This window comes from Neovison vison, chromosome 1, assembly GCF_020171115.1.
Source record: "Neovison vison isolate M4711 chromosome 1, ASM_NN_V1, whole genome shotgun sequence".
Classification (NCBI taxonomy): Eukaryota; Metazoa; Chordata; class Mammalia; order Carnivora; family Mustelidae; genus Neogale; species Neogale vison.
Genome location: NC_058091.1, coordinates 197,633,875 through 197,661,225, shown reverse-complemented (window position 1 = coordinate 197,661,225; position 27,351 = coordinate 197,633,875). Strand labels below are relative to the sequence as shown.

Sequence of the window (27,351 nt, the reverse complement as noted above, 5' to 3'; positions counted from 1 at the left end):
TACAGAACTCTCTTATAAGACTTGTAAGTAATGTTTTGTTTTAAAATGTATTATGTCTGTGAATTAAAAGTCCTTCATAATTTTACAGATGAGTTTAAAAAAGGATCAATAATAGGCAGATTCAAATTATGCAGCCTGTTGATAGAAAATAAATATCCTTTTATGATCTCTGAAAAAGATATGTAGCATTTTGATATGGAGGGTACTTTCCCCCCAGATGAATACAGTTGATCCTTGAACATTGCCTGGGGGTGGGATGCCAACCCCACACACAGTTGGAAATCCACATATAACTTTGGGCTCCCCCAAAACTTAACTATTAATAGTCTACTGTTGACTGGAAGACTGACTTGATTATATACACAGTTGATTAACACATATTTTGAATGTTCTTTGTAAAATCATAAGCAAGCGAATATACACTTCCAGTACTATAATTCATTTATCAAAAAAGATCTGTGTATAAGTGGATCTGCACTATTCAAACCCATGTTCAAGGGCCAACTATAATGGAAAGGTACTTGAAATAGGTTTTAATAAAAACATAAATGTATTATAAATATGCCCATGTTATAAATGATAGCATAAAGTCTAACCCTCCAAAGGGTACACTTTCTTGTTCATTAAAAAATATCATAGTAATACTTTTACATCAAGATTCACTTTATTTTCTCTATCATATAAATACTTGAGAGTGGCATTTTAAAGCAGAGCAGTCAATATATGAAAACTAGTTTCCTGGTTTTGTGAGATGAAATGCGATTAGATAATAACTCTCAAGCTCCACTCAGTAATACTTATGTTCCAATTTGCTCATTCATTTCAGCTGACTGGTCAAACACAGAATGTAAAACCTGGATCTTATTATTCAACTTATTAGCAGGAAGTTTGGGGTGATCTGCAATATTGTCTGGTTTCTCCGGTAATGACCTGTAAGGTTTTGCTTTGATTTCACCTTCAGGAAATGTAGGCTCAGAAAGCACAGGCTCAGAAAAGGCTTTTCTAAGATTTTCATTCTCTTCTCTCTTTTGCCTTATGGATTCTTCTTCTTGGAAAATTTTCTTTACCTTCTCCAACACAGCATTAACACAGACTGTCTAATAATAAAAAAAATTTTTTTTGAAAAGTAGTTTCTTTTTAAGCGACTGAACTTCCAATAAGAAGTCCAATAAAATGTGTAACATAAAGTCATTAATCTTCTTATTCTAATAAAGAAGCACTTCCTTTCCTGGCATATGATAAACATCAGGAGGTTGATTCCTTGTTCTAAATATATTACAACACTATCTAGAAAGAAAATTAAAGCATAATATGCTTCCATAAATACATACTTTGCTCATTTCCACCCAATTCATTAAATGCTTTATACCTTTACTCTCTGATTTAATTAAATGAGACTCCTTTCTTCTCCTGAATAATGAAACACTTTCTGGGAGATTGAATTTGTCCCCCAATGTGTTAATATCTCAAAGTAGGCATCTAGTTTTTACTTTCTTCCCCTACACTTTGCTTATACCTATGTGTACAATTGAAGGGGCGTAAACACATTAGGTAGAATTTAGTAAGCTAGTTGATCAATGATTTCTAAGCAGGCACATGATCCAATTTCCCTCAAAAAATGCCATTCAATACTTTGAGTGTCAAAACAAGGCACACAGAGAGAAATAAAACTGAAAATTGGGAATCACTAAGAACTGTAATGATGAAGATGATGATGATGTTATTTAAGGCAAGCAACAAGAATAATACAATCCATGAAATATAAGAAGACCTAAACTAGCTTATCTTACCAAAGCAATGCCTAAAGCTCACATAATAGGCTATAAACTCTTAGAAGGTTTTACTAAAGAAGGTAATAGACAAAGGATTGAGGGCCTCAGTTTCTTCCTGATCTGCCTCCTCTTTTTCTTGGTCTGCACTACACTATAGAATGAGGGAATACCAGATGCTTTCCTTCACTTCCCTACAGTTAGTACATGGTCATGTGACACTGTTTTAGCCAACAAAATAAAATATATCTGCCAGGGAGGAGGTCAGGAGGGATTTTTGAAAGTTTTTCTCCTATATGAAAAGAAAAATTCTTCTGTCTTTTGCCTCAATAACTATCCCCTCCCCCCTGCTTTGAACTCTGATATAGATAGGATGCCTGAGCATGAGGCAGCAAACCTAAGGACCAAAACAATAAACAAGATAGCATAGGAGGAAGGTGGGAAGGTCCTGGATTTAGATGACATTGTAGACCCACTGTGCAAACCTGGGAACCACCTAACTCTAGACTTCTGATTAACTGAGATACTTAAATGTCTTCATCAGTTAAGGCACTGCCAGCTATTTTTTGTTACTTGCATCCAAGTGTATCCCAACCTAGAGCTATAAACTTTGAGGTCCATCACTTCCTGCTGCCAACAGCTTCATCCGTTTATCCCCCAGTAAGGTCATTTTTTATGTATGCCATGTTGTGAAAAAAGATTAGGGGAGCACCTGGGTAGCTCAGTCCACTAAGCATCTGACTCTTGATTTTGGCTTAGATCATGATCTCCGGGTCATGAGATCGAGTTCCCTGTGGCAGGATCTATGCAGGGCATGGGACCTGCTTAAGATTCTCTCTCTGCTCCTCCCCCTGTTGCCTCCTCCTGTCCATGCTCTCTCTCTCTCTCTCTCTCCCTTCCCCTCCCCGCATAAACAGATCAGGAAGCCCTGTCCTATTTGATATATTTCTTCTTCCCTCACCTACAAAATTTTATCTGTGTCCATTCTAACCACTTCTACCCCAGTCACAGAAAAAAAAAAAAACGGGTCTTGACTGAAGTCAGTATCTCTGTGTTTATTTGTAATCTCTACCCTACCTCTTCTCTAACAATTATTCCCTGCCTTTTCAGCCTCTACTTCTTGGCTGCTTCTTGCCCTGAAACTTCTAATGTGTTCAAGTATCTCCCATCTTAAAGTAAAAGTCCCTGGAACTCTGTTTCTCTCTTTGACTGCTATATATGCTTGCTTTTCTTTTCTTTTCTTTTTCTTTTTTTTTTTTTTTTAAAGCCACTATTAAACACCTCTTTATTTTCACCATTTTCGTGGGGAAGGTGCACCGTTCCTGGATGTACTGCAACACCAGGTCGATGCGTGGAGTGGATGGAGCAAGCTCCTATTCCATCTCCCTGCTCCAAAAATCCATTTAATATATTGTCCTCGGATGGTGGACGTATCAGATATTAAACTGATAAGAACAGATACTACACTTGATCTTAGCCAAAAGGCCGAGAAGCGATATATGCTTGCTTTTCTTGATCAAACCAGGGTCTATATTCATGGCTTCGATATTATCATCTCCTCTTCACTGAAACCTGCACATTTCTGTCTTCCTTATTCTATCACACCACTGAGATAGTTACAAGATGGTTGACTCCAACATCTTTACTACTAGATCTAATGAACACTTTTCAAACCTTTTATTTTACTTGTTTTTTTTTCTCCTGGTAATTGACATTTAACTGCTCAAATCTTCCTGAATCTCTATTTCCTTGATATTTTGTCTCCTGATTCTCTTCCTACTTTTCTGATTTTTGCTTTTTTGTCTCCTTCATGGATTTCTTTTTAGCTCACCTTAAATGTTGCTGTTTTTTACATTCCCATTGATTTTCCACTCTTCTTACTTCCAGACTTTTCACTCTTTCCACAATGGTTCCACTCACAGGACTTTAACTTCCAACATATAATTATTTGCTTTCAAAATCACAGTTCCAGCCCTGACCTCTCCTAGACCTTGGGTGCATACGTGACCAATTATCAGGTCACCAAAAAACTGTTTCTAATACCTACTTAGAAAGTTTATAGAATGACAAGTCATGTGGGATGATAATTTCAAACGCCTTCAAGAAATTAGAGTTTAATTTTGGTTTTAGTCTTATTTGTTTTAGTTTCACCACAGCTATTTCATCCCACCCATTTATTTATTTATTTATTTATTTATTTTTTGCAGCATTTTGCATCCAAGATCAGTTGGATGTCATTTTTGTATGAGATTCACATTTAAGATATTGAACACGTCTCAAAAATTTTAAACACTTGCAAAATATAAGTTTGGCTCTTTTTAAAAAACTATTGCTATGTTTATAAAGGTAAGTTCCTTTACTTTTTTTCAAGAATGTCTTAGCTATTCTTGACCTTTTTCACTTCCCTGTAAATCTTAAAATAAATTAGTCAACTTACACACCTGCTCATATTTTAATTGGGACCACAACCAATCTATAAATAATGGGAAAAAGAATCTTTATTATTGTGTATCTCAATATGATTTAAAAAAATTAACAAAAGTGTGTAAGACCAACTAACAAAAAAGCTGTAAGAATTATTAAGAAAAAATAATGAGGACCTAAATAAATAGAGGGATATATCATGCTCATGGATTGAAGGGTGGACTTATTCTACTAGTTATCAAGACTTACAAAACTCTTGTAAATAATACAATGTTGAATTGGTGTAAAAAATAGAAAAATAGATTAACTGAATAGAACAGAGGGTCAATAAACAGACCTACACATAAAAACACACTTGATTTATGACAAAATAAATGTACTGGGGCAATAGGAAAAGTATTTTTTTCTCCCCAGCAAATTGAGTCAGATCAATGGAATACCCATGGAGGAAAAATTTGTTCCTTACCTCATAGCAATTCCAGGTGAATTATAAATCTAAAAGTGAAAGGTAAAATAATAAACCTCCTACAATATATCAGAGGGAACAATTTCATGACCTTGGATATAGGTCAAGCTGCCCTAATTAAGATCTAAAAAGCACCTAACATAAAGAAAAGATTAATACATTGGACAAAATTAAAACTAAAATAGTCTGGTTTAAAGATACTGCTAAAAGGGCAAAAGAAAGTCACAGAATAAAAGAAATAACCAAAAGAGGGTTTATGCCTAGAGTATATTTTAAAAGTAGAAATCAATAATAAAAAAGGTAGAATAGAAAAACAGAAGAGACTTTAACAGAAATTCACAAAAAATCCCAATGTCTGCTTAATGTATAAAAGGAACTCAGTCTGATTAATAATCAAGGAAATGTAAATTCAAGCACAATGTGATAATACTACATACTCACAAGAATGGCTAAAATGGAAAAGACAGACAATAGCAGCTACTGGGCAGTATCTACTAGAGATGAATACCTACATATTCTGTGGTTCAGAAATATTACTAAAACATATGTACAAGAATATTCATAGAAAGCATATTCACAGTTGCCAAAACTGTAAATAATATAAAACTTCAACCATAGTGTGGATAGTAACATATATATAGGATATATATTGAATTATTTATGTATTCAATCAATGAAATTCTACACAACAATGAAAACCAACAAACTATTGATGTAGGCAATGAATGAATCTCATTAATGGCAACTGAGCAAAAAAAGACAAATACAAAAGAATATATAGTATATTATTTAATATATATACAATTTAAACCGTCTATGGTATTTGAAGTCAAAATAGTGGTTACCCTTTATAGAAGAGGTTCATGACTGAAGGAAGTGAGAAAGAGGTTTCTAGAATGGAGGTTACATTTTGTTTCTTGATGTGTGTGATAGATAGATTTTGTGATAATTCATCAAGTTGTGTACTTTTCTCTCTGCATTATACTTTTTTGAAAAAAAAACTGAGAGGTAAGTATAAATAGCAATGGAGTAAAAGAAAATAACCCCTTATAATTTATAAAATCCTTTATATTTTTATCACACTTTGTTTTTATTTTATTTTAATTTAATTTTGAGAGAGATAGAAAGTACATTTGTGAAAGGCAGTGGAAGAGTAAAGGGAGAGTGAGAGAATCCCAAGCAGGCTCCATACTTGGTGCGAGCCTTTATGTGGGGCTCGATTTCAATACCCTGAGATCATGACCTGAGCTGAAATCAAGAGTTGGATGCTTAACCAACTGAGCTACCCAGGCGCTCCTTCTGTCACACTTTGTAATGAACACTTTGAATTACAGAACTTGTAATTCAAAGTACACTAATATTTGTGTTCCCCAATATCATAGACTTAAATGACGGAATACTGAACTTTAGCCAACCATGGCACAATGGCTTAAACAAAACCACCATAGCTGTGAAAATAAAACCAAAATGTTTTGACCAAATAATTATAAACTTTATAAAAATAATTTTATTCAAGTAAATTTGGTTTTGATGGACTGACTTGCCTCAGAAATGGAATGAGTTTACCTCAGAAGAGTAATTTTTTTAGAAAAGTAAATTTCTAATGTAAAATTATTTTGTGTACAAGAGGACAGTACCTTGGTTTATGAATTTCCTATGTATCTATCTTTAACATTACATGAAATAAGTACATTTATACCTAGATTCTAATAATTTTCTTAACTTACCAGGTAAATTAGTGCTGCATATGAAGCACATATTATGCTAGTTAAAGCAGTCTTTGCCGGAAAAGAAATGATTTCAAACAAAGAACCCCTTCTGACCTGCGAAAACAAAAAAGAGTTTTCTAATTACAATAAAAGTTTTCAGTGTTACAATGTTAAATTTTAAAATATTACTGTAAAATGAGAATTTAAATATTTCTTTCTAAAGAAAGTTATCTGCTGGGTCTATCTTGGTTTTTTTCACATTCTGAAAATATATTGGTTTATTTATTTATTTATTTTTACAAAAAGGTACTTTCTTTTGCTATGACAGATCTATTAAAACTTATGAAAGATCAATAAAAAAACTTGCATTTCCAAAATCTAAATTACTTTAACTTTTTTACATTTAACAAGTGTGCTCACTAGGGGGTGCCACTGTGCATATTAAAAAAACAGTCTTTTCTTTGTTCAAATTCATGTAATCATCCTTTACTAAATTTTTCTCTTCTTCATTAAGCAAACAGTAATCGAAATACAAAGCATTTCTTGCAGATTAATGACCTGATTGGAAATGTTAATCATGAGACTGCTGAAGGCCAGCATTAACCTTAGGTGAACATTAAGCTTCAGGAAATGCTCTGCATTCACATCAGCATGCTTCTTTGAAACAGAGGTTTACACCAAAAATGAGTTTGTCTCTCAGAGGTTTTTAGTTTCTGGTAATAGGTGTCTCTGCCTCAAACAACAATATGTTTAGTTTAGGGGAATCATTCTCTCTTCTAGGTCACCTCTGTTGCCTTGAGTAGGATATGAAAGGAGGGCATTGGGAAAAACATTCCCTTCCCATTCAGCAGTGAAGTGGCAGTTAGCCATGCTCCTCTGAAGTATGTGCCAAGACACTCAATGGCTTCAATAACTCCTGAAGGTACAGGCTGCAGCTAATAAAATCATGTAAATGCACAGTAAAAATGCACACAAACTAGAAAGAACAGTATGTATGTGTAAAGTTACTTATGACCCTGAAAAATGGAAACAATTGATAGCAGAATAGTTAGGTAAATTAAGCAATATCCACTCAATGGCGTATTACAGCCTCTTAAAAGGTGCTTCTGAAGAATGCCTCATAACATTTTATTGAACAAACGTTTGTATGGCACTGGGTTTTAAGTGCCTGTTGCAGTATATTCAGTTTTTGCTTACTGCTGCCACTGCTGAATGAAGAACAAAGCGCCCATCACCACTGACCTTCTTTTCTCTTAAGCGATTAATGGAATGCTAAAGCCAAGAATACTATCTAGCCGATCAGCAAAGAGATGGAGTGTGGGGAGCAGTGCAGGGCGGGGAGGGGTGGAGGGCAGGAGTAGGGCAGGGAGGCATTCCTTCTTATTTCCTGTCTTTCAGGCCCTACTGATTCCTAGATAGGGGAATAGGGATGGGCACTTTTAGCCCACTCTCTCCATAAGCTGGTCTGGAAATTTCCCAGAGTTCCTGGCTTCTGAAAAGAGTTTCCAGGAACTAAAGCAGTTGCTGCTCTTTCCCTCTTGCTAGAAGAATCAAACTGATAGTATGCTTTTGCATCTCACTGTTAGGCTACAAGGAGACAAACAGATAAGTAGAGTGCAGATGTTGGGAAAGAAAGCAGATATACTCCCAACAAAATGCCTCCTAGGAAAGTAAAAGATTCATGAGTTTGTGAATATATGGATGTACAGTGGGAAGTCCATATCCAATAACTGGTAGGCCATATACAATAAAAATAAAAGTGGCGTCTGCATGCATGAGAAATTACTCTGTTTCTATTTCACCGCATCTTTTTTTCGCATTTTGCCCTTCACCTGAGGTAATTAAAACTGATTATTTTTCAAAGTTTCAAAATAAACTATATATCTGACATATGTTACACTTCTGAATGATGAATCTGATATTGCCTAAGGTCACTTTTTCACCATTTTAATGCTTTTATTTTTATTTATTTATTTTTTTTTTTAGAGTTTTTGTTTTTGTTTTTGTTTTGTTTTGTTTTGCGCCTGGGTGGCTCAACGGGTTAAGCCGCTGCCTTCGGCTCGGGTCATGATCTCGGGGTCCCGGGATCGAGTCCCGCGTCGGGCTCTCTGCTCATCGGGGAGCCTGCTTCCTCCTCTCTCTCTCTCTCTCTGCCTGCCTCTCTACCTACTTGTGATCTCTGTCTGTCAAATAAATAAATAAAAATCTTAAAAAAAAAACAAAAACAAAAACACCATTTTAATGCTTTTAATAAATACTTGCTATTCCTGTAACAAATCATTCCTATAGAAAATGCATTTCCTCCAAAATTTATGTGGCTCCTGGCAAGTAGCCATTTTTCAATTTCATGACCTACTTCCAATACATGTTTTTCATATTATAAACCACACTGTTTCATTTTTGGCTTGCTACAAGCAGGAATAGTATATGATAAAACAAAAAAAACCCCAAAATATGATTAAAAAAAAAAAACAACGAGTGTTGCCAGGGGGAGGAGGATAAGGAGAGGATGGTGGGGTTACGGACATTGGGGAGAGTATGTGCTATGGTAAGTGCTGTGAAGTGTGTAAACCTGGCAATTCACGAACCTGTACCCCTGGGGCTAATAATACATTATATGTTTATTAAAAAATTAAAAAATTATAAATAAATAGGAGAAATTTGTAAATCAAAAGTTGTATTTAGATCATCTCAACCAATTACAAAAATTTATTTAAACTTATATTAATTTTTTGAATATTTAAGTTTAAAGAATCTTGATATCAATATTATGGCCATATACTCCTTTCTTGAATTTTTTTTTAAAGATTTTGTTTATTTATTTGACAGACAGAGATCACAAGTAGGCAGAGAGGCAGGCAGAGAGACAGAGGAGGAAGCAGGCTCCCTGCTGAGCAGAGAGCCCGATGCGGGGCTCGATCCCAGGACCCTGGAATCATGACCCGAGCTGAAGGCAGAGGCTTTAACCCACTGAGCCACCCAGGCATCCCAAATTTTTAATATTAATATGTGTGTATATATAAGATATGTGGATGTGTTATATACTCATAATAACATCTCAGCTATATGGGTATCTCAACAGTAAAAGCATTTCAATCTTTAACAAAATTCCTTTGACATAATTTTGAGTTCCATCTCTGTCATATAATTTTGACTGCCTCATCTCATAAAAGAAGTATCTGTGCTTATCTTATTTTCGTTAAAATTGAAATAAATCACAAAAAAAGCAAACTATAAGCAGTTTAGAAAATAATAAAGATCCACTTAGAGATGACTTAAAGGTTAAAGGTTGAAGAATCAACCTTAAGGCCCAACTTAGGTTATGTTGTTCAAAGGATACTAGGGGAAATAATAGAGAAACTTTAACTCAGTGATTCACAAGTAAGTGTTGCAAGGAGCAATGACTGGTTAATAGGCCCAGAAGAAAGTATTTCCTGTAGGTTTGGAAAAGTTACATGACTCTGTCTTTGTTTGAAACACTCACAGTACTCAAGAACCCAGGAAGGATGCCTAGCAGTCCAAAGTAAAGAAAATTATTTGACTTCATATAGACAGAGACGCCTATTACTATCCTGCGGAACACTGTTCTTGAATAAGCTCTTACTCAGAAGGTCCTATAAAAGTTCAAATGGCCCAACCTCTTGGCCGACCTGGAGAAGTTATGTCATCAAGATTCCAGGGATTCTACTTTCTAGGAATTGTCCTTTTCCCCCAGCTCTTGAATTATACCACCCAAGATAACCTCATGGCAGGCCCATCCAGGACCTGTAGAAGCTCCTGATGTTTTTGAGGTTTACATATATTTTTTTACACAAAATATGTGATGTTTGAGTTTAAATCCCAGTCTACATTGAAGTGCTGGGGGTGAGGAAGAAATTATACTTGGAAAAATACCTGATCTTCTTCCTAAAAAAGGGAGCACAAGTGCACTGGGATCCACATAAGTCATAGGCACTGTAGATGGTGAGGGTTTTCTTCACTTCTGCCCGTATCTGGCCTACACCACTTCACAGTGCCTGTACCAAGGATAAATAGTCATCTCCCATGCCATTATAAGGAGGATTGTGACATATATAAGGAAGATTCTATCATAGCAAGAGCTCCTGTGGCCCTGCATTGCCCTGCCAAAGTCAACAACTATGTCTGGGAGCTGACGTGTCTTGGCTGAAGTCAGCATTCAGGCTGGATTATCTAGGTCACTGCAGCCTAGAGCAGCTGTAAGCTTTACTCATCCAGACAGCTCATAAGGCTAAGCAGATGCACCATTCTGTAAATACTGATGCTGGGGTTGTTGAAAACCACCGAGAAATGATCTAACCAGAGTTTTCCATTCCTGAGGCCCTTTTAGAAATAGCAGATAACTTGCTATAATCTCAGTGCTGCATAAACTGGAAGGATTTGAGAAACAACCCGACTCAGCACCCGTGAAGACAGGTGCAATGGAAGTCTCTTTTATCAAGCTGGAGAAGACCAACTCCAACTATGCTCATGTTACAACAAGCCCTTGGATCTCTTCAGGTCGCTTGTATCAGTTGGGTCTTTGGATAATTCATATCGGGCTCAATATCTTTGAATATGCTAACATAAATAGGACTTGCTCTAGGGCTGAGTATATAATCAGAAAGGCCTGGTCATACTGTCCAGGACCTCCTGTAACAACATTCATATTCTAATTATCTTGAGGAGACTATTACTGTATGCTTCATCTCAGACCACTTTAGAGGGCTGACATACTATCCTAGACATAGGTAGTGTCCTAATGAAAATGCTCCTCTATTACCTGTTCCTGAATGAGTAAACTGCCTGACTGGCATCCCCAGTTACATAATATCCAACAGAGTTTTGGTAGAACCATTTAAGGTGCTCTATGTACAAATGTATCTTCCTATCATTAATTATTCTCAGATCAGTGACAAGTCAGACATATGAAGATCAGGATCGTTAATACCTCCCCATAGGTTAAGTAGGCTGCTTACCTTCCTACATAAAGTGATGTCCTCCATGCATCTACAAAGCATATTCCCCTTGCATTGGCAATTTCAGATTTCACTTTTTTTTTTTTTTTTTTTTTTACTTCTGCACACCAGAAAGCTCCACTTTGACAAAGGCAGCCTGACAATCCTTGAAGGAATTCATGCTGGAATCCACTCTGGGTGAGCGAAACTCTGTCACTGTGGGAAGACAGCCAAGCACTGTATGTACCAGGGCTGATGTAGCTCCCTCAGGTTATGCCACTTATCTCTCTGCTACACTGGTACTCTGGAAAGTTCCATTCACAGACCAATCCATTGACCTCTGCCACATCTCTTAATTACTCTGTTGTTCTTTGACTCTCTGGGCCATTATCTTCACTATAATGTAATTCCTCTTAGTAGTGATTCTGATTCTCCACCCTAGCTAATACGTATCATCTGAGTGAAGCTTATTTCTCATTCCTAACCCTCAAGGACCCTGGGATCTCTGATCTGAGACTGTTCCCACTTGTCTCACTCTAGCCATATGGAACTGCTTACATTTCCTAAATAAGTTATGCTCTCTCTGACCTCAATATCTTAATTACTTGTTCACTTCCAGGGATAATTCTCCTACTTCTTCACCTGGCTAATATCTCCTCTCTCAAGATCCAGTATTATCGTCTAGAAAGCCAACACTGACTATTCTGTGGAATTCTATGCCGCTTGTTGATGTTTCCATAGTACACTTTGCACACACTGATCACGAACTTGCTATACTCCACTAACACTGCCTATCATCCACACAGTCCATTCAGGGCAAGAGTGAGACATCTATGAATCGTAGTATCCAACCTAGTGATTTTACATGTCAATGTTCAATAAATATATGTTGAATAAATGAAAAGGTAGAATAATACTTCACTTACTTCCAGAAAGAAATGTAACCATCTTATATTAAAATTTGTAAAAGATACCAGAGAAGGACGTCTGGTTCCAGTAGTAGGGCAGACTGAGCTAATGTGGAACCCTCTAAAAATTCCATATAAACACCCCTAGAAATTCCATAAAAAAATCAAACTCCAAAGTCTAATAAAAGACCGAGTTTACAAAAAAACAAAAAAAAGAAAAAAGAGGGAGGGAGGGAGGAAAGAGGAAGGAATGAAGGAAGGATAGAAGGAAGGAAATTTCCCTGTGCCAGGAACTAAAGGGAAAAACTTAAGTGTGTGAGTATATGTCCCAGGAAGTATCAAAAAGAGATAAGCAAAAGGAAAATATGAGGAAGGTAAATAGACATAAAGAATAAAAGGATGGGGATAAAAATATATGTTTATTAAAAAAATTTTTTAAAAAAGACCAAAATTACGCAGTAATTTTGGCCTTTGATGTGAGAATTGAACGGGATGCACAAGAAATGGCCGATAGTTTAGGAGTTAGAATTTTTAGTGCAGAAATTATTTATCATTTATTTGATGCCTTTACGAAATATAGACAAGACTACAAGAAACAGAAACAAGAAGAATTTAAGCACATAGCAGTATTTCCCTGCAAGATGAAAATCCTCCCCCAGTATATTTTTAATTCTCGAGACCCAATAGTGATGGGAGTGACTGTGGAAGCAGGTCAGGTGAAACAGGGGACACCCATGTGCGTCCCTAGCAAAAATTTTGTTGACATTGGAATAGTAACAAGTATTGAAATAAACCATAAACAAGTGGATGTTGCAAAAAAAGGACAAGAAGTCTGTGTCAAAATAGAACCTATCCCTGGTGAATCACCCAAAATGTATGGAAGACATTTTGAAGCCACAGACATTCTTGTCAGTAAGATCAGCCGGCAGTCCATCGATGCCCTCAAAGACTGGTTCAGAGATGAGATGCAGAAGAGTGATTGGCAGCTTATTGTGGAGCTGAAGAAAGTATTTGAAATCATCTAATTTTTCCACATGGGGCAGGAATTGGAATAAATGCAATATTATGTTGTAAAATCACCAAGAAAAAACAGACAAAAATGGAACGGATGTATCTGGACACTGATGAACTTAAGCATGGAAGGAAAAAAATAGGTGTATAAAATGTTTTCCATGAGAAACCAAGAAACTTACACTGGTTTGACAGTGGTCAATTACATGTCCCCACAGTTCCAATGTGTCTGTTCACCTGCCCCTTCCTTTCCCAACCCTTCTCTACCAGCTGCTGTTTTAAAGTTTGCCCTAACCCAAATTTGGATTTTTATTACAGATCTAAAGCTCTTTCAATTTTATACTGATTAAATCAGTACTGCAGTATTTGATTAACCAAGCTTCTGCAGATTTTGTGATTCTTGGGACTTTTTTGATGTAAGAAATACTTCTTTATTTATGCATATCCCTTCCCACAGTGATTTTTTTCCAGCATTCTTCTGCCATATACCCTTAGGAATTTTTTAAAATAGAAAATTAGGCACTCTGGAAAAAAAAATTTTAAAAAAAGAATAAAATGAAAAGGTGCAAAGTATGTTTCACAGATACTCCAAAAACAGCGATTAGAGTAAATGAGAAAGAGGTAATATTTGAAGAAACAATGGCTAAGAACATTCCAGAACTAAAGAAATTCTCCTTAGATTCAAGAATCACTGTGATTCTTGAATTTTGAAAGTTAAAAACATTTCGACAACAGCTAATAAAATTGAGGATATGCAACTCTCATGACCCAGTAATTACTCTTCTAGACATATACGTATACCTGGAGAATGTCTCTCACACACAGAATAAGGAGGCAATTACAAGAGTGTTCAAAGAAATACAGTTTGGAAAACAAAAAGTGGGAAACTAAATTGGCCACCTGTCCAGTAATAAACTGTGGATTATTTTTTCTTACAATGGGATACCATAAAGAAGATAAAATAATAAACCATAGCTACACATTTCAAAATGTTGAGTAAAAAAAGAAAGTTTCAGAAGGATGCATACAGTATATCATTTATATAAATTTTAAATATATGGAAAATAATAGATGTATACAAATGTAGTGAAACTATAAAAGTATGCACACAAATGCTCACATCAGCCTCAGAATAATGATCACATTTGGCAGAGAAAAAAACAGGGAATGGTTCAGGACATGGTTAATTATATTTTTATAAAGAAGATATCCAAAGTTTATACTGCAAAATATTACTACCAATTTACATTTGGGTGGGACTTCTGATAAACTACTTTTCATATATTTTGAAATAGTTTATTGATAAGAATTAAAAAAATTAAAGCTGGGTTCTAAGACAATTAGAATAAGAGCACAGGAGAAGAAATTTCATGGGTGTTGATTTTGAACTGATGTCATAGAGACAGTCATAGTCAGCACAAGGACCTTGGATAGGTCAAGTACTCCCTCCACCTGCTTCTTTCACGTCAGGTTCCTGGAAAACATCATCACAATGAAGCTCTAAATTTACCTGTGAAACAGGGCAAAAAGGCAAATGTGTTTTGTTTTGTTTCAGTTCTCCTTATTGGGTAAAAGGAAAGATAAATTCAACTGGAAAGACAGATTATTTTCCTGCCACTGAATTTTCATGAGTACTGGGAAGCATTTCTCTGTGGATGTCTCTCATTCCTCTACCAATTGGGCCTTCTGAACAAAGGACATGGTTGAATAATTAACAGCTTTAGAAGCTAGAGAAAGTCTATTTCTCCAGGGAGATCTAGAGGTGTACTTCCCAAGACATGTCTTAGGGCACTAAAGATAAAACCTTCTCTGCAAACCCTCTAGAAACATTTACTTCTCTCCCCCAAACCCTTCTTACTTTTTCTCCCTTTATTTCTCTGTCCCTCTCTCTCAGGCTGGGCCAGTAGGCCAGCACTCCTAAAAAAGCTGTCTGCTAATTTCAGGCTCCTCTCCTGTGATGTTACTTACTACATGCATAGGTAATACGTGGCTCTCACTGCATTGCCCTGTGGGAACTGAGGGGTTAGGGAAATGACACAAAATATTGCTCTGGCTGCTGCTTCTGAAGTTAATAATAAACAGTCTCGGTCTCTGAGAGGGAGTCTTGCGCCTTCTATCAGAGTGTGTGTTTGTACAGCTGTGGCGGGCTAACTTGTTAGCTCGTAAATAGTGTAAAACCTCAGATTCTTCAGTTCTGACTTAGCAAAGAGAAGCAAAAAGAAAGCCTGTATAATATAATGGACAGTGTCTTTAATGTGATTTCGTAATACATACAGAAATATTCTTCAAAGGACATTTCTTATATCAACCCTCTATAAAAAATAAGGGTTAACAATGCAAGGGAAAAAACATCAAGGTGAAACGTTCATTTTAGAAATGTATTTCAGTGGAAATTATACATCTCAGCTGTATTTCTTTTTGACAAACCAAAGATACAAGAATAATCTTTATACTGCTTAGAGAATCCAGCAGGTAATAAACACAAAACATTTTTTACTTTCTCAAACATCAGGTATCATAATGGAGCCTTTTATAATTGCTTTCTCAGGCAATTCATAGCTGGAGCTATCCCATGATTTCTGGAAATGTTAAAATCTTTGATGAAAGAGAGATTCCTATGTAATGGATATTTTGTTTATTTTAGCCATCCATCATCCATTTTCTCATCTTTTCAAAATAACCCAAATTTTGTTTGAGGATTCATCCTCTCCCCATTCTCTGGTCATGTGGTCTGGATGGCAGTCAGGTCCTAGGTCAAACAGTGCATCCCATTCCCCTGCTTTAGAGGTATGCCTTTCTCTGAGAATCCCAGGACTTGGCCAGGAATGCTGGCTCAAGGACTGTCATTCTTTGGCGCTGTATTGAACCTGGAAGGATGGAGTCCTGGGAACAGCTGCAAATCATCTTGTAACCATGAAGGGAAAGTCAGTCTGTGGATGGCGTCAATACAGAGGAAGCAGAACCAGGATGGGTGGAAAGAGAACAGGACCCTGAAGGCATCTTTTGAGTACCTATACCCTGAAACCTTATCAACTCTGAATTGTTCAACTAGATGAAATAATACATATTTTTGGCTTCACTCTCTTTGAGCCAGGGTTCTTCTCCCTTCAACAACAACAACAAAAAAATGATTCACTCTCGGGTTTAGATGCCAGGCTTGCAAGATTCCCAATTGTTTGTAACAAACATTTAGAATGCTTTGAATAATGCCCAAGCAGAAAAATCCAGAGTTCTATGTGAACTCTGAAAAAGTTTTAACTTTTCAGAGCTGTTGCCCTTAACAAAATATAACAGAACCTCAATAAAACAATGTAGAACCTGTAATTTGAAATACACTGGATGTTGGTGGATCTACCAAAATGAGTTTATGGTTGAATATATTCAAATATGTTAAGTCAAATAAAGATTGTCTTGGAAACACAGCAAGGTTATGGGGGAAAAAGGAACAAAATCATTTTTAAGGCTTACGGGATTCCTTTTAGGTTTAACATAAGTGGTAATCTGTATGCTGATATTTAGGTTGAATCATTTGAAATTTAGTTTCATAAAGCTCAATCAAATAACCAATTAGGGACGGATTGCATGGAGCACTGGGTGTGGTGAAAAAATAATGAATACTGTTATGCCGAAAATAAATTTAAAAAAAAGCCCACATTACCACCTCTTTCAGATTTATTTAAATCAGAACATATATACTATATTGAAAAATGACCAAACCATTCATTTCTTATCCAACTATTCTTGTTTCATATGTAAGATAATCAAATGAGCTACATTTTCAAATCTTGCAATTTCAAAACAGTTTCTTAAAAAAGAGGCTGTATCTTGTGCAAATGTTAATATGAACTCACCTGCACGTTATAGAGGGGTTGTTTTGGTGCATTAACTTCCCTCAGCAAACGATGCGATATGTTCCTTAACTCCAGAAGTCTACAAGCAAGCTGGGGATGCAGAAGTTTGGCCACTGACTTGGAGGATCTGGATATGGTGTTTAATCCTTGAATCAGTGTTCCTCGGTTGATCCTTGCTAAGGCAACAGCCATTCTGATTTTGGACGTTTTCTGCATGGGTTCTCTTTTCTGGAAAATAAGCCTCTAAAAAGTGACTGATGTGTGATTCTCGCATGAATTATTACAACCTACTCTAGACTGAGACCAAGTACGACCTAACAGCACATTCCGCATGGGCCTATGCAAACTCAGTGTCCAATAATTATATCCCACGCCCCATGTACCTAAATCTTTGAATAAATGTATGATTTTTGCCTCAGCATGAATATCCAGAATTTAATTTACTAGCCAAAAGACCTAAAATTTTCATTTTTCTCTCTGGGTTTATTTTTGCATTGATTTTTTTTTTTTAAAGAGCGCTTTCAAAAGTAAGCAGTTCTTATTCAAATATTACTCAATGTTTGAATTATTCAAACATTAAATATCCTTATTCAAAACTGTTACAAATATTTCCCCAGTGTATTTTAAAAATGTAAATGATTAAAGCATTCATACATAATGCATGGTACAATATTAAAAAAAATGCCTTATATACTAATTCACAAGCTTAAGGAACTTTTTTTTTCTAAAAACTTCAAAACTTATGAGCATTCTGACAGAAAAAAATTGTGGCACTAGCAAAACATATGACATGTAGATCCTTCCTTGCTGTACCAGAAAGTGAACCGCAGAGAAATTACTTACAATGTGGTCAGACTGCATTCCAGGCAACAGCAAGGATCGTTGCCATTATTCATTTAAGCAATTTTATGGACTATTCTGGCTTTTTCATATATGACTTTGGGGGGGGGACTGATGGTTTATAACACAAATAAGCAACTTCGAGTCTCTATTTATTAAATCCAAATATATGTATAAGTACAAAACATCTTTTAGATGGATTATTTTGGCCTACAATGAGCAACATATAGTTGCATTAAGAGCTAATGTACTGTGTATGTCCTTTAAATGCCTCAGCCATTATCCTGAAGATATAATTTTATTATCGCTGTTTTTGTCACTGAGGTTCAGTGCTTCTCTTACCATTTTAGCCTTTGTGATTAGAGATCACCCGAAAATGTACTAGTCTGTCAATGAGGATGTACCTGGGCAGCGCCTGGTGTCACATTATGATTTCATCTGTTAACGTTACTGAAAAAGTCCCAAAGGTGGGAACCTTTGGTCTCAGCCCTCCTAGTCAATATGAACAGGAGAAGGCCATTGGAGTTTGGGCTGCTAGAATTGTGGCAATTCCAAGCCAATTTAGAGCAGAGCAACTCCTAAAAGCAATTATGTGGTATGTAAAACAAGCAAAATAAGACACAGGTGCAAACACTTGATACTGTATCTTGGTTTCCAGCACACTGGTGAGAGAAACCATGATGATCTGCACTATCCAGAGCTCCTACATACAGATTCAATTTCTCTTGTGATCTTATGCTTTGTTTCACTGATTTGCCCTCCCAACTCCTCCTGAAATTGGAGCAGCTAGAATGTTTGGTTTTACTTCTGATTTAGCTTACTGTGTTTTCTCTCATAATTTACAGTCAAAAGGTGAGAGCCCTATTGCCAAGGCGAACAAGAGTGGGATGTGGACAGTTCCACCATGCTGAAGTTTTGTCTACACAGTCATTCAGTCTTTTAAGGATTCTTCATTTTTGCAGATGAAACACTAACTTTATGAAATTTCCCTCTCCTTGTTTTGTATCTTTACAAAATCTTGGTGATCTGTACTTGTTGGCCTGGATTCACTGACTTTACTCAGGTATTTCTGTTAACTAATCTTGATTCATTTCCCCAAACACTATACTAGATTGATCGACTCAACCTTCCCCTCTTTTACAAGATTGTCTTACTAAATATATACCTGTGTAGAGAAATAAGCCTATTTGTATTTGATAATCCATGAATCAAAACCTTCCTGTAGGATCATATAACTTGTATTGACAAAAATATAGCATTTATTATAAACAATATTTTTAAAAATTCAGGTGTGCATTACAATAACACTTCAGTGTACTTTGTAATATATTTCTCATTTTAGTATTGTCATAAATTCATAGCTTTTTCCAACAGACTCAACTTGTTCCTAGTTAACATCGTCTTTGTTTCCTTTTAATGCTGAAATCATTACAATTTGATGACTGTGCTTCCCTTTATGTTTTTTTTTTTTAAGATTTTACTTATTTATTTGACAGAGAGAGAGATAGCACAAGCAGGGGAAGCGGCAGGCAGAGAGAGTGGGAGAAGCAGACTCCCACCGAGCAGGAAGCCCACTGTGGAACTCTATCCCACGACTCTGGGATCATGACCTGAGCCAAAGGCAAACGCTTAATGAACTGAGCCATTCAGGTACCTCTACCTTCATGGTTTTTAAAATGCTCTCCTTTCTCAATACTTTCATAGATATCTCTAAATCTCTGAAAGAAATATTTCCTCTAGCAACAAAATATTTCTGACCATCTTTATTTTCCTAACATAAAACATATAATCAACTTGTTCCCTAGAAAACCATTACTGCTTTTCAAAACAGTATAAGAAACCAAATCTAGACCCTGAGGTGCATGTAAAGTAGTTGTGTGTGTGTGTGTGTGTGTGTGTGTGTGTGTGTGTCATACCTAAAAGGAAACAACAGAGGAGAAGCTACTTACAGTCCTGAAGATGGAGAATGAGATTTTCCTCTTTAAAAAAAAAAAATAGTCTTGTGAGATTAAGAGTCACTTATGGTTTGTCTCCCTCCCAATCCCATCTTGTTTCATTTATTCTTCTCCTACCCACTTAAGCCCCCATGTTGCATCACCACTTCCTCATATCAGGGAGATCATATGGTAGTTGTCTTTCTCCGCTTGACTTATTTCGCTGAGCATGATACACTCTAGTTCCATCCATGTTGTCGCAAATGGCAAGATTTCATTTCTTTTGATGGCTGCATAGTATTCCATTGTGTATATAGCCCATCTTCTTTTTTTTTTTTTTTTAAGATTTTATTTATTTATTTGACAGAGAGAGATCACAAGCAGGCAGAGAGGCAGGCAGAGAGAGAGAGGAGGAAGCAGGCTCCCCGCTGAGCAGAGAGCCCGATGCGGGACTCGATCCCAGGACCCTGAGATCATGACCTGAGCCGAAGGCAGCGGCTTAACCCACTGAGCCACCCAGGCGCCCCTTCTTTATCCATTCATCTCTCTGATATGAGAAGTGGAGATGCAACATGGGGGGTTAAGGGGGTAGGAGAAGAATGAATGAAACAAGATGGGATTGGGAGGAGACAAACCGTAAGTGACTCTTAATCTCACAAAACAAACTGAGGGTTGCTGGGGGGAGGGGGATCGGGGGGGGGTTATGGACGTTGGGGAGGGTATGTGCTATGGTGAGTGCTATGAAGTGTGTAAACCTGGCGATTCACAGACCTGTACCCCTGGGGATAAAAATATATGTTTATAAAAAATTAAAAAATTAAAAATAAATAAATAAATAAATAAAGTCTTTAAAAAAAATAGTCACCAGTTTATAGTGATGATTCTAATTCACTCTTGCCTTCAGTGAATTTTTGAAATAGGCTCTGGTAGAAAATTTGTTAAATAAAAGGGTTTTTCCCCCCTTTTTTTGAGCTATCAGCTTTTCCCTTTGTCTACTATGTATGTTATATATTTTTCTACCAAGCCATGTGTCTAAATTTAAATGCTGACCCCAAAAGAAGTGCCCATTTCTTTTCCCTGGTTTATTTTGTTTTGACTCTTGTCCTAAGCATATTGGAAATGGCTGCAAAATGTGCAAGTTTACATGATTCTTCTTGTCATCATTATCACCTGAGTATGTTACCGAATGTGAGAAAAGAAATTCCACTCCCCCCCCACCACCATCTCAGAGACACACAAAGGCAATGATGATTTACTACAAGAAACCCAGTATCAATTAATCAGATTGTCTCAAGAATCCTGCTCCAAATTTCAATATTTGAGCCCCATTCTTCGAATATATCCTGCTTTCCTATTTTCTTTTTTTTTTTTTTAGAGACATACCCATCTATCATCAGCAGTTTTAATGCTGAACTCCAATTTCTATTACATCAGCTTTTTACTACTCTACATCCAAAAAACCAGCCTGTCAGCAAATCTTATTCAATTCTTTCTCTGAACAGTCCTAGAATTTGACCACTTCTCACTACCCCCAATGCCAACACTCAGTCCACGGTATTTATATACCATCTCTTTTCCAGACTAGTAAATTAGCCTCCTTAAGGGTCTCTCTGCTTCTGTCCTTGCCTACATTCATTCTATTCCTCAATGCCTCCGCAAAAGAGATACAAATAAAACTTAGATCCTATCCTGCTCTGCTGCTCTAGTGGCTTCCTACTGCACTCAGTCTAAAAGCCAAATTACAGGGCGCCTGGGTGGCTCAGTGGGTTAAGCCGCTGCCTTCGGCTCAGGTCATGATCCCAGAGTCCTGGGATCGAGTCCCACATCGGGATCTCTGCTCAGCAGGGAACCTGCTTCCTCCTCTCTCTCTCTGCCTACGTGTAATCTCTCTCTGTCAAATAAATAAATAAAAATCTTTAAAAAAAAATAAAATAAAATAAAAGCCAAATTACAAACAGTGGTCTGCAAAGCCCTACAAGAGTTGTTTTTTCTTTACCTCCCTAACCTCATTGTCTTTTTCTCTCCTTTTCCTCCTCACTATTTGTTGAGCTTGTTAAATATACTCTCACCTCAGGGATTTAGCACTAGCTACGATGCCATTTGATTCTTCAAAGACACTGAGGTTTACTCCCTTGCTTCCCTCAAGTTTTAACTCAAGAATTACTTTCTCACTAAGACCCTCTTGGTCACCCTACCTTGATGGTCAATTGTTCTCCTAGTCCCTACCCTTATTTCATATCTTTTCTAAATTTCTTCTTTTTATTAAGATCTACCATTAACATAATATATAGTTTATTTTCCCTGTTTCTTGTTTTTTTTACTTTGCTAGGATTTAAGTTCTATGACAACAGTGTTTTATATCTATTTGGATCACTGATCTTTCCCCAGTACCTCGAATAGGGTCTGGCACATAGTAGGGTACTCTATAAATATTTGTTGAAATGAATGAATGAAGAGTATCATGGGGAAATAGAGAAATATACCAAATATTAAATTAGAAACCACCCTGAAAGTTTTCAGTGTACAATGTGCTCTGTAAATTTCACAATTATGATGGTGCCCCATTAGAAACAACTCACCAAAAATAAAAATATAACTGAATTACAGAACACAGTCCTACTCTCATCATATTTAGAAATTCTATGCCAATAAGAGTAATTTCCAGACATCACTGGTGCAGCCCCAAGAGTTTAGTCCTGCATGTTTAAAAAAAAAAAAAAAAAAAGCCAAGAGAATTCAGAAAAGTATATATACAGTTATAAAAATCTGAAGTTTTGTATGGATTCTAATATGTTCCGCTTACAACTCCCTATTTTATTTTATTTTAAAGATTTTATTCATTTGTCAGAGAGAAGGAGAGAGAGCACAAGCAGGGGGAGCAGCAGGCAGAGGAAGAAGACTCCCCACTGAGTGAGGAGCCCAGCGTGGGACTTGATCCCTGAGCCAAAGGCAGATGCTTAACTGAGTGAGCCACCCAGGCATCCCACAACTCCTAATTTTATAGTATAAGGTTAAGTGCAAGATAATTACAGAATAAAAAATATAATTGCTTTTCATAATTAAAACCACAAAAATTGACCTTATTCACCACAAAAGATTTCTCACACTCAAGTAAAGATTTTCTAAATTTAAACTTTTTAGTTTCCTAACTGTAAAATTTATTTTTTCATTTGTTCAAATGTAAAAGTTTAATATTTTAAAATCCTCATATGGAAATTATTTGTAACTTGCAAATGAAAACCTTTAAAATTTACTTTTTTGCTAAAGGAAGTGGATACTGATGGTACTGGGGTCTGTGTTGGACTGGGAAGTACATGACATCAGAAGCCATGATCTCAAACCAAGATTCTAAAATTAACTTCCCTCAGTCCCAGGAAGAAAATTTCCTTCAAAATCATTAGTCATGAAGAACTATTTAATAACCATTTTTCTGGATATATCCCTCTATAAAAATCCCACCATTATTCCCACCAATCTTTTGTTTGTTTCTGGCCAACAAGATGGCCTTTTCCTAAATAAATAAATGTCTACAACCTTTTAAAAAGTTTTAAATATTAATTATGAAATTTAGAGATTTAAAATCCAACCCAATTAATTAAAATCCTCTAAGTAGTCTTAAAACCACTCCTTTCAGTATGTTTGGGAATTATGGATCATCTCCAAAATAATCAGATTTGTAGTATTTACAATCCAACCTTTTAAAAATAATTTAGTTATTGAAGTATTAGCATTGTTTTCTGAATGATTTATTTTTGAAGTACAAGTAACTTCAATCTGTTACAATATCCCCTAAGAACTTGGATTTCTTGCCAATGTCAGCAAAGTAAACTGTGGAAAAAGAACAATGTGTGTTGAAAATGAGAAATAAAGTAACTATGTTTATATTATTCTCTGAATGAGGTAAAGTTCTTATAAGTAAATAACTTCAATGAGTTGGAAAGAGGAACTCAGAGTTTTCTCTGGGATCAGAGTATCAACCTATTTCGCTATTAAACCAAATTTACGGCTCTAATGATAATGAGGCTATTCAGGGGGTAGGAAGAGATGAAGAGAATTACAAAGAAAGTTGCAATTTCTTAGATTATTAAACCCAGTTCCTTTAATGTTGCCAATGGTGAAAGAATCACAATCTTGAAGGGGAAACAGGGCTTTCCAGACTGTGCCAGTCTTAGCCATTTACATCCTAGACCAAGCACGGTCACCTGCCCATTCCTTCTCTAACACTCCAGTGCATATTCAAGAAAAATCTCCAACATTTAAAAAGACTTTATACTAAAACTGGGAGAATGAAGTAGGGGGAAGTAATTAGACACCGAGTCTAAAATACAGATTTATAAAATCTGGTTTGCGGTCTGGAGCTTTTAAACCTCATTCTATCCTACTTAGTGGACCACCATTGGGATGCCATCTTACCACTAGGTATCCAGATACCTACACTTCAGTATCAGCCTTCCCCTAAGTCTAGACTCAAGGCTCATGCCATTCGTTCATATTTACGTGATATACTGAGAACACCCTACGCTGTTTCACACTTTTTGTCCTGACACTGCTTCCTTTGCTCCTGTCCACTTATCCTCTCTCTTTTTTTTACTTAGAAAATTCATATTCATTCTCTGAAACCCAATTTAAGCATCCTTCCTCCAAAAAGCCTTCTCTGACCATCCTAGCTAGAGCAATTCATTCCTCTAAGTTGGATTTACCTCTCACCATATTCTAAAACAATTACTTGTTTACAGTTCTGTCTTGATTACATTAAGCTAATTGGCTGAAAGCATCCTGTCTTTTCTCTCTATTCCCTCTCCTCAGTCCCAAACAATAGCAAAGTATTTAGTAAATGTGTGATGCCTGGTTGTCTGGATGAATGGTTAAAAGTGGCTCTAATATTTCTCCTTTGGAATGAAATAGATAGACTTTGTGATTACTGTGTTACTCAGAGAGTTTTTTTGTTTACTTCCAGGTTTTGGCTATGTTCCTCATGTTTGACATTGCCAAAACTCTGATATCTGGATGAGGAAATTATTACTGTACCATGTAACTTTACAACATATTCTATTCCAACTGTGGTCTAGATGATTAAATATACTTTTCCATTAAGAGCTGTGTACTTTAAAGTAAATTAGGTTACAATATATTACTTTTTCCTGATCAAATGTCTCAAAATTCTTTACCTATTCCCTCTTTCATTCCCAATATTTTACCTGGCTCAAATCCTTTTGGGAACAAACGTTATATAAAACATATGCACATATGCTTTGTTTAATCTGATATCATTATTTTCTTCCATATTAAAACATACACTCATACCACATTTATCTTTCCATTATTATAATTTATGTCAGTTATTTTTGCCAGTGATTTAATTGCCATAGATTTTAGTTAAAATATATCTAGGTGTTTTCCTGATTTTTATATTAAGCAAATCTTTTTTTTTTAATATTAAGCAAATCTTAAGCAAATGTAGCAAACCACATACATTACAATTGTGGCTATGAGAGAGCTCCACATTTCCAATCTAACAGCACGGTGATTTTCTTTAAACTTAATTTATCTACTTCATTTCTTTGTCCATGTCTCTGCTTTTCATAGACCCACCCAGTAAGATTTGAAATTTGTTCTTCTGAGGCAAAATTAATTTCTTCCTAAGGCTCAGGAACTGATCTCAAAGTCAAGCATTAAATAATGGATATTAAAAATACAATGTACTTTTTATAATCCTTTTCAAAATTATGAAATTGCATTACCTGATTAGACTGTGATAATCTTAGGATAGTAGGGAATTCATCTTTAAACTCATCCATAAGGTCCATGATGACTTTCTGGATCCCCTCCACTGAAACAAAAAGAAATTAGGGGGACAAAGGAGCTTAGCAAAAATCTCACCTAACCACAATTCAAAAGAACCTGGGATGCTGGGTCCACTTTGTAAGTGCCTGGGAAAGCAAGTAAACCCTAAGGGACGTTATTCCCCATTGTATCCCACACCCATATCCCCTTTACAGCAAGATTACATATACTTCTTCCAGAAAAGTTCTTCAACACCTGCCCACATATCCACCCAACAGGTTTGATCGGCATGACAAATTCTTGCTTGGGTTCCTAGTGCTTGGAAAGTTTGCAGGCCAGGGCAACACTTGTCCTACTCTGCCATTAATGAGGGATGAAGGTACCCTTCCACCCAGGAAAGCAGGCAAGGACAGAACCTACAGCTCATTGACAGAATTCTTTGTTACTGCACAATGGGCCTCTGAGAGCTTGTTACAGAATCTTCTGAAATCACTCTGGCAGTGAGAAGAGGAAGAAATGTGTTTGAAGGCGTAAAGGGAGGAGAAAGGAGAATGAAAAATAAACTGTACTAAGGAGTTCTGCATTATGTGGAATTTTGCCCCAACTTCTACAATGATACCTCAATTAATGGATCACCTGAGAACAAAGCTCCCTTTGAAAAGAGTTGGCATATGGTTTAAAAGAAATGCTTCACATATGATGCCAAGAGGAAAAGAAAACCAGCAGTTATTTCAGAAAAACTTCTGAACAGACTGTTTTCCTTCACTCAAATAAAGATCACTAGGTCCACCACAGGCAAAATTATAAAATCTAAAATCCTCTTCCTCCTCCTCCTTCCTCTTCTACTTCTTCCTCATCTTTTTCCCTCCTAGTATTATCCTGCTTCATTCTTTTCCATTTATCAAATATAAGAAGAACTTCATATCATGTGGATTTGATTGAATACCTAGTTAATATTTTAGTGTGGATGAATTCAGAGTTGATTAACACAAATTCCATTTTAATTTGAAGCCTTTATATCTGATTGTAGCTAGACCACTGTCTTTAGCAAGCATAAGCTGTGGGTGCTAGAGGTTTGTTCATTGGAGCTGTCTAGGAAAGAGAACAGTGTCCATCAGAAAACTTCTCTATCATGTGAAGCCCACCAGATCCCACCTTCAGTTTGCCTGTAGTCCTAGTTTGTCTGAGAATACTCTTCACCGCACCACAAACACTTCACTTAACCTTAGAAGGACATGCTTCCCTCCATCATGACCCTAATGTTTAAGATAATTATACTCTTAATATGTGGAATTGCAATGCACTGCCAGAAAGAAAATCTTATTAGACAATGATGAAAGTCTGCAAGAAATGTAACCCTTTATTTGTTCCATTACGATATGTGCCTATCAGAGTTTACCCCAGAGGAAGAGTTGGCTGTCCCTTCTCTCATTGGTCTTCTTCCCTGTTCTCCACTCTCACTGACAGCCCTATGTTCTTTTCACCCATCTGCCCATCTCCTGACGTCTGTCCTAGTTCCCAATTGGTTTCATCCAGGTTTTTTTTCCTTTTTATTAGCTCTCACCCTCCTCAGTATCTTATGAAATTAACAAATATAAAAGAAAAAAGTTTCTCATGCTAATATTGTCCAACCTAGAGCATAACCAGACTCTGTGTCATGTTAACAAAGTTCTTTTTGTCTTTGCTTTCTCAATGACTCT

The 27,351-nt window shown here is 36.3% G+C and overlaps 1 protein-coding gene and 1 non-coding gene across 3 annotated transcripts; both read right to left on the bottom strand.

Annotated features, from left to right (window-relative positions):
• Positions 1 to 686: 686 nt before the first annotated feature.
• On the bottom strand, positions 687 to 25,942 carry SPATA9 (spermatogenesis associated 9). 2 transcript variants are annotated; one of them, XM_044265299.1, is made up of 5 exons: positions 25,876 to 25,942; positions 25,609 to 25,697; positions 17,094 to 17,321; positions 6,387 to 6,482; positions 687 to 1,097 (listed from the first exon to the last, which is right to left on the bottom strand). In XM_044265299.1, exons 1-5 carry the CDS (start codon positions 25,940 to 25,942, stop codon positions 798 to 800), a joined length of 780 nt encoding a protein of 259 aa, XP_044121234.1. In that variant the 3' UTR covers positions 687 to 797. The 2 variants fall into 2 exon arrangements, with proteins under 2 accessions (XP_044121234.1, XP_044121242.1); XM_044265307.1 differs by having other exon boundaries at positions 25,882 to 25,942.
• LOC122896792 lies at positions 3,076 to 3,266 on the bottom strand. Its single transcript, XR_006382434.1, has one exon. It is a non-coding gene; the product is annotated as a U2 spliceosomal RNA (small nuclear RNA).
• Positions 25,943 to 27,351: the final 1,409 nt, after the last annotated feature.